Source organism: Condylura cristata, unplaced genomic scaffold, assembly GCF_000260355.1.
Source record: "Condylura cristata isolate star-nosed mole 26May11 unplaced genomic scaffold, ConCri1.0 scaffold00016, whole genome shotgun sequence".
Classification (NCBI taxonomy): Eukaryota; Metazoa; Chordata; class Mammalia; order Eulipotyphla; family Talpidae; genus Condylura; species Condylura cristata.
This window is the reverse complement of record NW_004567117.1, coordinates 20,464,401-20,478,681: the sequence shown is the minus strand read 5'-3', so window position 1 is coordinate 20,478,681 and position 14,281 is coordinate 20,464,401. Positions and strand designations below refer to the sequence as shown.

General features: G+C 33.7%; 1 protein-coding gene across 4 annotated transcripts in view; it reads left to right on the top strand.

Annotated features, from left to right (window-relative positions):
- Positions 1–14,281, top strand: part of NOL4 (nucleolar protein 4) — a 255,115-nt gene that overhangs the window by 88,299 nt on the left and 152,535 nt on the right. For all 4 annotated transcript variants that reach the window (XM_004683823.2, XM_004683822.2, XM_012725972.1 and 1 more), the window contains exon 5: positions 66–198. In XM_004683823.2, the coding sequence (XP_004683880.1) occupies positions 66–198 (133 nt within the window). The remainder of the gene's footprint in view (positions 1–65; positions 199–14,281) is intronic.

The following is a 14,281-nucleotide window of genomic DNA, read 5'->3' as shown; positions in this document are numbered from 1 at the left end:
AAATGCTCATTATTTGAATATATTCTAATTTTTAATGCATGATGATATTTTATAACTACTTTCAGGATGAAAGTTTAATAGAAAGTGATGAATTTGATATGAGCGATTCAACACGGATGTCAGCTGTGAACTCTGATCTTAGCTCCAATCTTGAGGAAAGAATGCAAAGCCCACAGACACTTCATGGCCAGCAAGATGGTAAGCCTATTAAACTGCACAAACTAATAAACAAAGCAAAATCACAAAAACCTGAGTGAGAATTTATTCAAACCACCACCACCTCTTACTCTTATAAAATTGTGTCAGTTTTTATCTGTTTATATGGGGCCCTTCCCTCTATCTGCTAAGGTTATACTATCTACTGTATTAATTTTGGATTCAAGTAGTTTGTTCAAACTAAGGTGAGAAATGATTGATACAACTATTAGTTGTAAAATTCAAGTTTACTGTTTTGCACACTTAAAGTGTGTTGTATCAACATAGCTTGTATTTCTATGCTGAATGTTACAGTTTTGGTTTCTTGGGTCATAATTCCTCTGACTGAATTAAGAATTTTAAAAAAGATGTAAAGAGAAATTTGGAAGTTTTTTCTTTTTTACTAAAAGAAAAAGTTATAACTAGAAAATAATTGACGTGAAAGGACATTCTTATGAGAGTGATTTTGTTTTGTTGATATGTTTGTCATGGGGTAATAAACTACTTTATTCAGTTGTAAAAGAATAAAAGATCATTATTTCTTTCTGGGTTCATTGAAAATATCTGCTTCATCCCCACTGCTCTTAATAGGAAGAAAACTGAGTAGAGAAAGTAGACTTGGTAGATAATATTGTATGCAGTTTTTAAAAGCTATCTTTGTGGATTTTTGTCTTTGTAAGTATAAAATTGTATATTGAGGGAAACATCCCTTACTTGGGTAATCATTGGATAAAAATTAAGAGCTATATAAAAGTATATTAAGCAATTTATTCAAAATAAGTTTCTATTCTGATAATTAAGGTGTGTCAGTTAACTTTTTGACTGACAGTGTCTTAAGGATTTGTAGACAGGAAAAAATTCCTTGCTTCTTTGATAATTGTGTTAAAAGCTGTTTGCAAAAGACTGCTACAATTCTAGCTGCAAATGTCCTGTTTATGATGCCAAAGCTTAAGAAATTCCTAGTTTCTAGTACACACAAAGTACCAAAACAGGTATGTTTGAGTAAGGGACTTATATTTTTCTCATTTTAGGTAAGTCTAAAGCATGTCAGTGGAATGGAATAAAGGAAAAGAAATGGTACATTGATCATCACTGATTTTAAAAACATTTTATTCACTGCATACATAGTATAAAGGCTATTGCAGTAGAAATGACATATTTTAGGAAATTTGTAAGATTGAGCTGTTATTTTGATCTAACTAATATGTAACAATATATAAAGACATGTTGCCTATTACTCTTAATTTATTTTTTCATGTTTTTACATCTTTTCTACTCTATAATTTTGGATAATAATAAATAAGGTGAATATGTCAACTCGGATACAAATTGTAGTTTCTTTGTTTTTGCTAGTTATGGACATTTATCTAGGAGATAACTGATGTCAGATAAATCTATATTGATTTAAATAACTCACTGTGGAATAATTTCTAAGATTAATTACACTTAGGGGAAAACACTGTCATCATATACTGATGTATTCTTCAAGTGTAAGGAAATACTGTTGTTCTTTCCCCAACCTATACTTAAGCCTTTCATAAATATCATCACTTGGGAAAGACTTCATAAATCTTATTATGCCTCTCCATTCATTGCTACATTTCTCTGCACCACATTTTACAGCAAAACTCATTGAAAGCTGTCCTATCATCTATACTTCTTCACTCTACTATTTTTGTCTCATCTTATATAATTTTTCATCCTTACTTCTCCAGTTCACCTGCTCTTATGAATATTTTGCCAGCATTTTTTATGAAACTGAATTCATTGCTCCAACCTTAACACTAACGTGAAAAGTCAACCCTTAGTTTTCTGAGGAAATTTTTTTCTTGATCATTTCTGGAGGTTCATCTTCCTTATGCTATTCTAGAAATGTCAGGGCTCCTTAGGGTAGAATTTTTTACTCTCTGCCTTTTCTCCATTTACTTTCTAAATGATACCAGTGAATTCTGAATTTCATACCCTTTCTACCCTGATGAATCCCCAATTCAATTAGTTCAAAATTATCTTGCTCCATTGCCTAAATCTTAACATTTTTCAGAAGATGTGTTACTATACAAAATCTTATTTTTTTTATTTATTAGTTGTTTTATTCTGGAATGTAAAACCCCATAAATTAATGGATCTTCTATGTTTTCTGATTTTCCTTGCTCCATCTGAGATAGTTCTTAAATGCTCCATTACTTAAATGATTAAAATATAACTTTTCACCATAATAATTGCCCTATGATTTTTACATACCTTTTGTGCTCCCTTCACTTTTCTCCCTTCTTCTGACAATCACACTCCCTTAGTTAAGTTATATTGACAATTACTGTGTCATTCCTTCTTTTTCTCTGTATATAAACATACAATCTCTGAAGATTTTGTCATCATTATGTTTTATAACAGATTTATATCATTTGCACTATTTTGCATCTTGCCATTTCAGACAACATTGTCTTCTCGTAGAGCTTCCTATATATTGTGAGATGTATAAATGGTGACCACAAAGGCTGGGTCCTCATCTTCATGTGGTACACAATCTTAAACAGTGGTATAAATGCACACATAACACCGTTCATCTGAGGTTATGGAGTATCTAGCCAAGAACTTGGAAAGTTCTTGCCTTTATAGAAGTAAGCATATGTACTAGAGAGCCTTTTAGTTTGTATCCCTCTTCCTCAGATCATTGGAGACTCTGGGTACAAGGCCTATAATAGGAATTTCTTATGGATAGTATGGATTGATCTGGCAAGTAATTGGAAGGTAAGGACTTTTCAGTGGAACACATCCAAGATTGGGTGGCAACATCTGAATATACACAAATGCAAAAACTTAGCTATACTATTTTTTTACTTTTCCATGTTTAAGTGAATAAAATGTTAGTAAAAATGTTTGTTACTAAAATGATATATATTTTACCTGAATAGAATAGTTTCATGTAGTTATCAAAGCCCATAAACCAGCAATGAAAGTAAATACTGTTCATTTGATTTAGTTAGAAAATCTAATAAAATATGTTTGAATACAAATTTTGTAAAACATCATATTAATAAGAAATTAAATTTAGTGATTAATTTTTTATGATGGTGAATTTAATTAGAAACACTTTTAAAAAATTTTAGGCTGAGCACTACATTCCCTACTGTCATTATGTTTTCTCATGTAAGTCACTTTCATTGTTCAACAACTTCATTTTCCTTTAGTTTTTATTGATGTTTTAGGGAATTTTCCATAAAGCAGAAGTGGTAAAATGAAAGTTTTTTATATAAAGTCTTTGACTTCCATTATTGACTGTTCTCGGTGGTGTTATTGTCCTCAATTTTTTTTTTTTAAGATTTATTTATTCATACAGAACTGGGGGACAGGCCAGAGATGTGGAGGGTGAGAAGATTCACCAGAGACAGAATGGGGAGCAGAACAGGCAGATCCACGATGTACACTGCTGAGGGGAGCAGTGGGCAGGCCAGGAGAGGTCTGCCACGCCATGTGCTTACCTCCGGGGCAGGCAGAAATCGAACTCATGCAGAAGTGGCTTTTGCTTCTCAGTGCTGTGCTTTAACCCGCTGCGCCACCAGGGAGGACCTGTCCTCAATTTTTAAGTACATATATTTCTGGATTTAAAATGCCTCAAAAATGACACAGTGCTCCTCCTTTCCTTAATTCAAGTTGTTCTGATGCCTGGATTTTAGTAATTTATATAATGAATTTATTGAATTAATCTGGGTTGAGACAGTTAAGCTGACGAAGTTTCAGAAAGCTTTATGCCCTTTTTTCTATACATGATTATATCATAATTTTCTAAACATGATTATATCATAAGTTGCTGCAATATAAAGTTACTTTACAAGTAATATAAAGAAAACAAATAATTGGAAAGAATATTACTATAAAATAGATACTTTTTTGATTGCCAGATTAGTTTGTAATATTATATGGGTGTGTGTATTTAGTCACTGGAAATTGTTAGGCAGTAATTATTTCCAAAAGCAAAATAAATAGCAATTTGATTTAGATTATAAGTATGGAAAATATGCTTTTATAGGGAATGTTATTTTCTTCTTGCCTTTGGGGCACATTATTTGTAAATTTACTTTATGCAAGTCAAACTTTGTTTTATGACATTTCACTGATATTACATACGTATATGATTATTATTATTTTTTTTAAAGATTTATTTATTTGTGCATACAGAACTGGGGTACAGGCCAGAGGCTCAGGGGCAGCGAGAGGCTTCACCAGAGACAGAGTGGGGAGCAGAACAGGCAGATCGACGAAGTACACTGCTGAGGGGAGCAGCGGGCGGGTCAGGAGAGGTCTGCCACGCCATGTGGGCACCTCCGGGGCCAGCGGGAATCGAACTCATGAGGAAGTGGCTTTAGCTTCTCGGTGCTGCGCTTTAACCCGCTGCGCCACCAGGGAGGGCCCGTGTATGATTATTTTTAATAGATGAGTGAGTGGTTAGAAATTTAGCTTACTGATTTCTGTCTGAAGCCTGTACACTTTAGGGTTAGTCAATCTTAGCTGGGTCCAGGATATTGTGAAATTAGGGTAAACTGGCTAGTTTCCAAGCTTGTCTTAGCAAATCTAAGTTGATCAATGAAGGATGTTGTATTTATTTGGAATTTTATTTCTGGTTAGTTCTTTGTACTGGGGTATTGATCCTGTGGCTTGTTTTTATTATTATTTTATGGCAGTGTTCACTGGTTCAAAAATGTTTATATGGATCTGATATTCAATGTTTAATCACTTCTAGGAGATGTCAAAATTCTATTAGACCAATTAGCAGATATTAGACTTTTTAATCATTGAATATTGAGTTTTGTCTGTCTGCTAAAGCATAAGTAAGGTAAAAACCCACAGAACACTAGAGTGATAATATATGTATTTCATGTGCATTCATTCAAATTAATTTTGAGCCTGTAAATTTGTATGCTCTTCTGTTTAAGAGAATCAGAGTCACCTGAATTTTTCCAAGATGAAAGTATTGAACAACAATCCTTTTTCTAAGTTTTTGCTTGTATCTCCTATGACCTGATTACACATCTATGTAATACTTGTTTCTTTACAACTTTCTTGTTGTTACTGTGGGTCAGCTAGTTATTACTTTAAAAAAAAAAAAAAACTTCCTTCTTCAGGTGAAAATAATTTCAGTGTTGACTAGGGCTTTTGGTGGTGAATGAGAGCTTTATAGAGATAAAACAGCTACAAAATTGGGCTAAACTGACCACAAAAAAAATCTTTATATACTAGGTTCATACAAGGATCATAACTGGGTAGTGGATTGATAAGAAGAAAGAACAGTCCAAGAGTACTGATGAATGCAATAGAAGGATTTTTACTTTAAGTTTATAGTATGGTTTCTTTTCAGCCTCATCTCTTGACTTGACAAGGAGTACCTGGGGCAGGAAACAGAGGTTATTTTATTGTTCTTTTCACACTGTCTTCAGAACCAAGTACAATGTTTGACATAGAGTAAAATGTTGTTTTTGAATTGGAATAATGCTTTGAAATTTCTTCCCCATTTATTTTATATATGTAAATAAAAAGCTTAGATATTTCTAAGTTTTAGTTTTACTTCTGTAGTGAAAGTGCTCTCAACCCTCAGAGTCAGACTTTCTTGATAAACATTTGATAAATAATGGACTTCTTGCCTGCGAATGAATATTCTGTCCTTCTCACATTTTATTTTGGGGTTTCTGATGCACATATCTTCCTTGTCTTCTTCAATTAAACATTAAGGTACCTCTGAGATCTTAAAGTGAATTAATTAGAATGGCAGCTTGAGTATCTTGATGTTCAATCTTGAGATCTGGTTTATTATACCAGTTCTGCCAGTAACTCATTTTCACTCATTTTCAAGTTGTTTTTTTTTTTTTAAGAATTATTGCTATGTTTGATAACCATTTATTTCTATATCTGTAAATTAGAAGCTTGAATATTTCTAAGTTTTATTTAGTTCTAGGACAGTCTCGCAGTCCCTTTAGGGTTCTTTTGTTCTCTATAATAAGTTCTGTTGTCTTCACCCTGGCAAAAGTCTTTCCAAATAAAATTAAATGGGGCAGCCCTACCTGGTGGCACAGAGGGTTAAAGCACAGCATTAAGATGCTAATGTCACTTCAGTATGAGTTCAATCCCCAACCCAGAGGTGATCCACATGGTGCCACAGACCTCTCCTGAACTGCCCGCTGCTCCCCTCAGCAGTGTACTTCGTCAGTTGGCCTGTTCTGCTCCCCACTCTATCTCTGGTGAGTCCTCTCACCACCTCTGCACCTCTGTTCTGTACCCCACTTCTGTATGCATAAATAAATAAATCTTTTTAAAAAAATTAAATGAGGCTCCATTTTTTATATCTCTCTAAATTGGTTTAGGTGTTTTTCTTAGACAAGAGAGAAGGATCAAAGAATGATGGAGGACCTCCATCCTAAACGGACCTTCCATCTTTAAAAAGTGGTTTTATGTCCAAACACTGAGATGTGTTTGGACAGCCAAAGGGAATTACTGAAGATCATACTTCCCCTCTCCCAGTTTGTCCTTCTAGTCTTCACCATAAAAATCATCCAGTATCATTCTCTGTATGCTTCTTTACCTTTGGTAAGAAATTGTGGTCAGCATAAAGGTTGAAAGGTGTAGCCAAAATGTGAAATTAACATTCTTTTCTCTTTCCTCTTTTTTTGGGCATCATTTAAAAGAACACTTATTCCTTTTTCCTTCTTGAACATATTTGTGTATATAAATATGAGTATATTTATGTATGTGTAGATATATGTGTGTGAAGAAAGAGACTGAGAAAGAGAATGATAGTGAGAGAGACTTTGGCAGAGTATATTCATACTTTCAAATTGATTGTTTCTTTCAATAAAGTGCCTCATTAAAGTTTATCCTAAGGATCTGGGTATACCAGAGGGCTCTTTCTGCAGCAATGTCATTAACACTCTGGGACCCCTAAATGTAAATATATTATAGTTTCTGAAATTTTTAGGTTTTGGCAATTAAATATCATTATCAACTCATGTTTCAGAATGGGCATTTAGCTTACTCATATGGCTTAATAACATGTTGGAGAATAGATCCTGGCATCTTATAAAATATAAGATTAAATGTGTCACTGTTTGGCTCTGCATATTTTAAAATCTGTGATAAAGCAATCAAAAAAAATCAAATTAGTATGGGGAGTTTAGTACACTGAGCACCAATGCCAGCATTCTAAATCGGTGTCTGTAAGGACGGTCTGTAAGGAAATGCTTACTCTCTCAATGCATGTCAACAACCTCAGCAATTTGTTTATCTGTATAGATCATATGCCTAATTCTCTTTTAGAACTGATGAAATAACATCTAAACTCTCATTAGGATTCAACCATCTAAAATCAAATAGTTGCTTTAGGTATTTCCAGCTGAAAGTGAGGACAGATGAGGACTAAAATTTCTTGGCTGTTTATTGTATGTCATGCACTATTCTACAAATGAAATTTTTAGGTAATCACAACAATCCTATAACGTAGGATTTTAGGTATTTTTATTTTTATAGTATAGATGAGGACATTGAGCTAAGTAGCTAACCTATCACCACCTAACTGTTACGATATAATAAAAGCAAGATTGGAATATACTCTGGATCTGAAGCACTGTCTTTAAAGATGGTTTCTAAGTAGCCACAAGCCCACCTCTGTGAACATTGCACTTATATTCTGTAGCTTCTGCTTGCTGACACATTATTGTATGCCATGCATGCCCAACCATTGTATCATGTTCTTGTTTTCTGACCAGAGAATTAATATTCTGGCTAATATTTTAGTATTGCCTGTGCTTTTTAATTTGTCTATAATAGCTGCTTGTAGATGTTTCCCCACACTTTCTGATTTTCATGCCTATATCCTTTCGCCTTCTGCATTGTTATGAACAAATTAAAATGCTATTTCTAGCCATTGAAATCTAATGGTCTGGTTTAGCTTTCTAAAATAGAAGTAGCGAATTTAAATTCTGCTTATTTTAATAAATATCTCTTGACAATAATTGCCCTGTGTTTAAGCTTCATATTTTCTTTTATCTGTTACAGATGTAATTGACATTTGCTAATTTCTTTCATACCCTTCTTTTCTTTCTCTGCATGGAAATGACAAAAAGAAATTATGAATAGCCACTTTTGCTGTATTCATTGTTTTGAATCTTCTATTTGAGTTATGCTATGCTATATTCTAAATACTAAGATTGAGGTTTGGCAGAAAGGGTAAAAACATTCCATTCATGACCATCCACTCATGCCAATAGTTATTTATCTTATAAGCATTTTGGGGGATAACATTTCAGCTTTGATTTGTATGAACAAGAAGGTGTACACTTTTTGAAATAGTTACATTTTCCTATAAAAAGCATCTAGGAATAAGCAATTTTGAATAATATTCATACAAGTCACATATCTTAAAATAATGTAGCATATATAACAGTAATATTCATCTTGATCTAATAAAAAGAATGTTCAAAAGAACTGTGTAATGAGCAAATTATCATATTAAGTTAATAAGACATATACTGAGATATTACTCCTACCCAATGTGGTTACACTTTGAAAATAAAATAAACCTTTTACATTTATAAATATAAATTATTTGCATTTATGAAAAAGAAAAAGATAGATCAATAAAGTTTATTAAATTTGCATGAAATACTGTGATTTTTGGTGAAATGAGAGGTATGTGTATATGTATTTAGTGTAAGGATTGTAAACATGCCGGCTAATCTGTAAAAAGAACAACTTCTATATTTGTTTCTCTATAGGAAGACTTATCCAATTTTCTTTATAAGAATAATGTAAGTGTTATTCAGGATATTAAAATTGTATAAATACTAAAGATTAGTAATCTTAGCTTTTGTTTGAAAAATGTTTTTTTCACAAGATCAACTTTAATAGGAATCTGTGGAAGTAATTTAAATAGTATACATAGTTTATTGAATAAAAACCCATTTATTGGAATACTGTGCAACTAGAAAATGATAGACAAATGAATTAATTAATTTAAAATTTATTTATTTATGCATGCAGAAATGGGGTACAAGCCAAAGTTGCAGAAGGGGTGAGAAGATTCACCAGAGACAAGTAGGGAGCAGAACAGGCAGATGGAGGAAGTACACTGCTGAAGGGAGCAGCGGGCAGGTCAGGAGAGGTCTGCCTCGCCATGTGGGTCACCTCCAACGCGGGGCATGGAACTTGCACTGAAGCGGCTGTGGCCAGCTTGCGTGCTGCGTCCTTACTCATTGTGCCACCAGGGAGGGCCCAAACCTCTTAATTTATATGGAATATTTCTAGCTCTAGTACTAAGTTAAAGGTATGAAATGAAAGGTTATTTTTGGAAGAAATTTATTATAGGAACAATAAGCTTTTGAAACTAATAAAGATAAATACTCAAAGGAGGTGGTTTGAAAGTGATAAAGAAATGGAATCAAATTTTCCTGTCTGTACTTTTGCTTATCCTTTTGAATTTTATTTTTGTTTAGTGTTGCTTTTTATAAATTTTTGTTGAGATGGCATTGGTTTATATCACTGTATGTTATTTGGAGGTATAGGATCACTCCCCTTTGGGTGGATGTTACCACACTGCAACGACCACTAAAGCACCATAATCCTCCAACATTGTTTGTACCCTCTCCCTTCTTTGCTCCATCTCCCCCTTTCTATAGTCAGTGTTAGCGGCAGATTTCTAGGATTTGTGATTGGTGTGATTTTGCATAGAAATGAGACCATCTGGTATTTGTCTTTCCTCTTTTGACTTACTTCACTTAGCATTAGCTCCTCCAGTTCCACCCATGTTATTACAAATGGCAAGCATTCCTTAACTTTTCATTGTTTAAGTAGATATTTTAATATTATTAGCATGGATATACATTTTTTAAAACCATGATTTTCACTGGCAAGATCCCAACTTAGACTAGAATTCTAAAAAACTGACTAAATAGGAGAAAATTGCTTGTGATCTGAATAAATAAGTTTTGAAAGAACAAGAATGCATAACCATAGAAGAATTTTTCCTGACACAAAAGTTAAAAGTCCAACAACATATCGGAACGAGAGGTTTAGAAAGGTTCTTTGGGAAAAACCTAGAATGCAAAGGATCACAGGAATCGGAGGAGCGCCATTGCAAAAGCATAAGGCGTTTGGCTAAGAGGAAGTCTCAGAGACGCAGACTGCACCATGGATGGGGGGCAGATTGGAGTAGCTGAGAAGTCTGATGAACTGAAAGAATCTCTGTATTTGGGATGAAAAAGTCCTGATTCTGTCTCTTTTGGAAGCCCTGGCAGGGACTTGTCAGCAGCAGAAGTCAACAAAGGGAGGCATCAGTGAGAAAGTAGCTCCTATTTAGAGGACTATAAGGGGAGAACCAGCGGACCTCTACTTCCTTCTCATCTACACCACACTTCATGCAGCATTTTGTCACGTAGACTCATTAGGGGGAGGGGAATGTGGTATACTGACTGAGAGAGGTTGAATAGTTATACAAAAACATTTGAGTTTTAGCTGGAAATGACTGAGCTGACTTCATTTGGCTTTGATTTCCTCCCTGATCAGAGTGGAGCAAATTTAATTCAATTAAAAAAGAGAGTGCCCCTTTTCTGTACACTTGGGTTGGTGCCATCTCAACTTATACCAGTCCTTCCTCAGTGGAGAGAAAATGCTAGTAGTAAACATTATTAAATAGGGAACAGAATCCAGAAACTATCAATTCTAAGATACTGTGCAGTTAACTTTAAATATACCATGCTGATCAATTTTTCTCCTCTCTAAACTTTCTTTTGTAGGTCATTGGATATCTGGTTCATGTTGTGTTTACGTTCCTTTATAAGTCATCACTAGATATTTTAGAAATCCTTCTCCAGGTCACATGTTTTAAGATTATTCCATGTACTTTGATACTTTATGAGTATTGATAATTATTGTTTTTTCACTTTAATTTGTCAACTGTACACACACAGTTTGTCCTGAACATGACTTATTAAATGTTTTGTCTTCTCTTGCCCTTTTTAAAATAAGTTATTTCATAATATTTGGCAAAAGAGCGCATTAGTAAGAGCTAATCAGTTTACTAAAATGTTGGCAGTCAGGATGCAGATCACTGTCTCAGGGGACCTTCTCTATCTACAGCTAGAATCACCTGAAGAATACTGTAGCTTGAAGACATCTTTTGCATCTTGCCAATGGTTAATAAAGAGCAAAATTATCTTTTATAAGAAGGACTTAAATTTGGAAGAAGGTAATTAAATTCACCTGAGACATTTCAGTTTCAATTAGAATTCAATTTAGTTTCACTTAAGGTGAATTGCTATGACCTGACCAGCTGAGAGGTCAATGATCATTGTCCTCCAAGTCAACGTTTCTTAAATTCTAATATAAAAAGAAAACATGTCTTCCTTACAAGTGAAATTATGTATGCACTGCTCACATATTGAAATTTTGATTAAAACATGCTAGCTTCAAGAATATGCTAATGCATCTTAATTGAGACAAGGGGTAACACACAAATATGTACTAGATTTCTCTTTACATGGAAGTGATTTTATAATGGCAATGGAAAATCACAGATTTAAAAATCTATAGTCATTTCAAGTATAAAAATATAAATTTTTTTGGTGCTCTGCCAACTGACTTAGGAATTTTGTTGTGTTGTGCTGTTTGATTTTCCAAAGATGTGACTAGATATTTTCTACCATTTGCAGTTTTCCAAATTAGGTAGTTCAACAGTTGAACACTTTTTTTTTTTTTAATGCTGAAAGAGGTAGTATAAAACATGGAAATTGTAAAATCATCAATTACTTTAATAACCACTAGAGGTCTACTGATATCAAATTTCTACCAGTCTTCATCTCTAGAAATACTTAAAATTAATTATTTTGTTTGCCTTAAAGTGAATTTCTTGTTCTTTGTTTTATATATATATATATATATATATATATATATATATATATATTTTAATTCATTGAATTTTAATGCCATTTAGAGTTATGAGTACTTTGCAGTTTGGAAAGTTTGGGTTTTTTTGTTTTTGTTTGCTTCTTAAGTTGTATTTAAATATTATATCACAACTACTGACTTTCTGAAAAATAACTTTTTAGTGGTTGGTAGTCATTGTAGAGTTTATTTAAATACAACACTCATATATGAAAGTATGTGTGCAACTGAGCTGCTAATTAAAGATAAATATCTTGGCCCTCCCTGGTGGCGTAGTGGGTTAAAGCTAACATTAAGAAGCTAAAGCCACTTCAACATGAGTTCCATCCCTGCCTGCCCCAGAGGTGACCACATGGCATCGCAGACCTCTCCTGACCCACCCGCTCCCCTCTGCATTGTACTTCCATGATCTCATGTTCTGCTCCCCACTTAGTCTTGGGTGAAGCCTTTCACTGCCCCCATACTTCTGCCCTGAACCCCAGTTCTGTATGTATAAATAAATAAATATTTTTTAAAAGTAAAATTTAAAAAATAAGTATATCTTTTTATTCCATTTGAATATGAAGTATAATACCATTTGTATGCAGATTCCATTTGATTCTTTTATCATTTGGTGACATCATCTGAACTTGTATATTTATGCAATTATGACTTGTTTATATCTCTAACCAGACTTCTACCTTTAACACCAAATTAATATTCCCAAATGCCTATTTGACATTTCCACTTGGACACAAAATAAACATCAAATGCACCAAAAAGTAAACTTTTTTCCACAAAAGAGAGAATGAATGAATAAAAATAAAACCCATATTGTTGCATCAGGCAACATCACACTGATAAAATAATGGGAGTCATGGTGAAGGCTACATAATGCAGGATGCTTCTGAAGAGAAAGTTCCTGGCTTTTAAAAAATTATATATATATATATTTTTTTTTTCTTCATTGTATGCATTTTTTCATCTCAGTTGTAATCCCCATGGGCTTCCCACCACCAATTCACCTGTGTGCCATCACCACAGTCCAGTGCACTCTTCCCACCCCAGTTCCTATCCCATCCCCCTTTCCACCCCTCAGGCATTACTGCTCACACCTCTTGATGCATACTCTTCCAGGGTGATCAAGCTTTCTGCTCTTGTTTGATTTGAAAGGTACCTTGTAAGGTTTGGCTTCTATGATTTCTTTGCAGGTTTCTGAAGGGCAGTTCTGACTGTGTATGGGAATACAGAACTACAGGTAACAAAATGATGGCTGAACAGGCCACTTAGGGTTAGCACAGGATTTCAACTGTAATCTTTTCTACCTGAAGATCAATTCCATCCTAGTTGTTACTCACACTAAAATACTTGGAATTTATTGATGATTTCCTTCTCTAATTCACAGTTTGTTATTTTTTTTCCCCTATGTGTCTGTTACATCTTTGAAGCATATCTAGAATTTGATCTCCAATTCCAGATCTACACTCCTAGTGTAAACCACCAACATCATTTACCTAACGTATTCAAGTGGCATCATTATCTCATGGCTTCCATTCTTGTTTTCTTTCCTATCTATCATAGATTATATTCTCAACCTAAGTCATCCTTTTGAAATCAGAGTTTGATCATTTTCTTTTGAGTGCAAAACTTTCCTATCCATTTCCTGGTATAAAATGTAAATTCTTTTATAAGACCATCCATGCTACTTGACACTTCTTGCTTCTATGCAAACATGCCAAACATACACTCGCTTCAAAATTCTTTGTGTTTTTGGCTTTGCCTAAAATACTCTTAGCTAAATTTCTTGTCACATTGTCCCCTTCCAAAGTTTGCTGTAATATCATCTTCCCAATGAATTATGAGCTCTAGGTATCTTCTTCACTTTATTCTGCCCTGTAACATATTTTCTTTACCTTACTTGAATATTTTGTTTTTTGTTCTCACCCATTGGAATATAAATGTGATAAAGGATTTTTTCTTTTTCTGTTCATGTTGTATCCACAGAATCATGTCTGACATATAGCTATTCTTTTGTAACTTGACTACTGACTCACATTGCCAACTTTAATTCTTTATACCACCAGAATTTAACCCTGAAGATTTTTTTTGTTTTACAGTCGCTCTTTTGTCTCATCACATTTTTCTGTTATGTTGATTATGTTCAAGTTTTTAGATCATAATTATA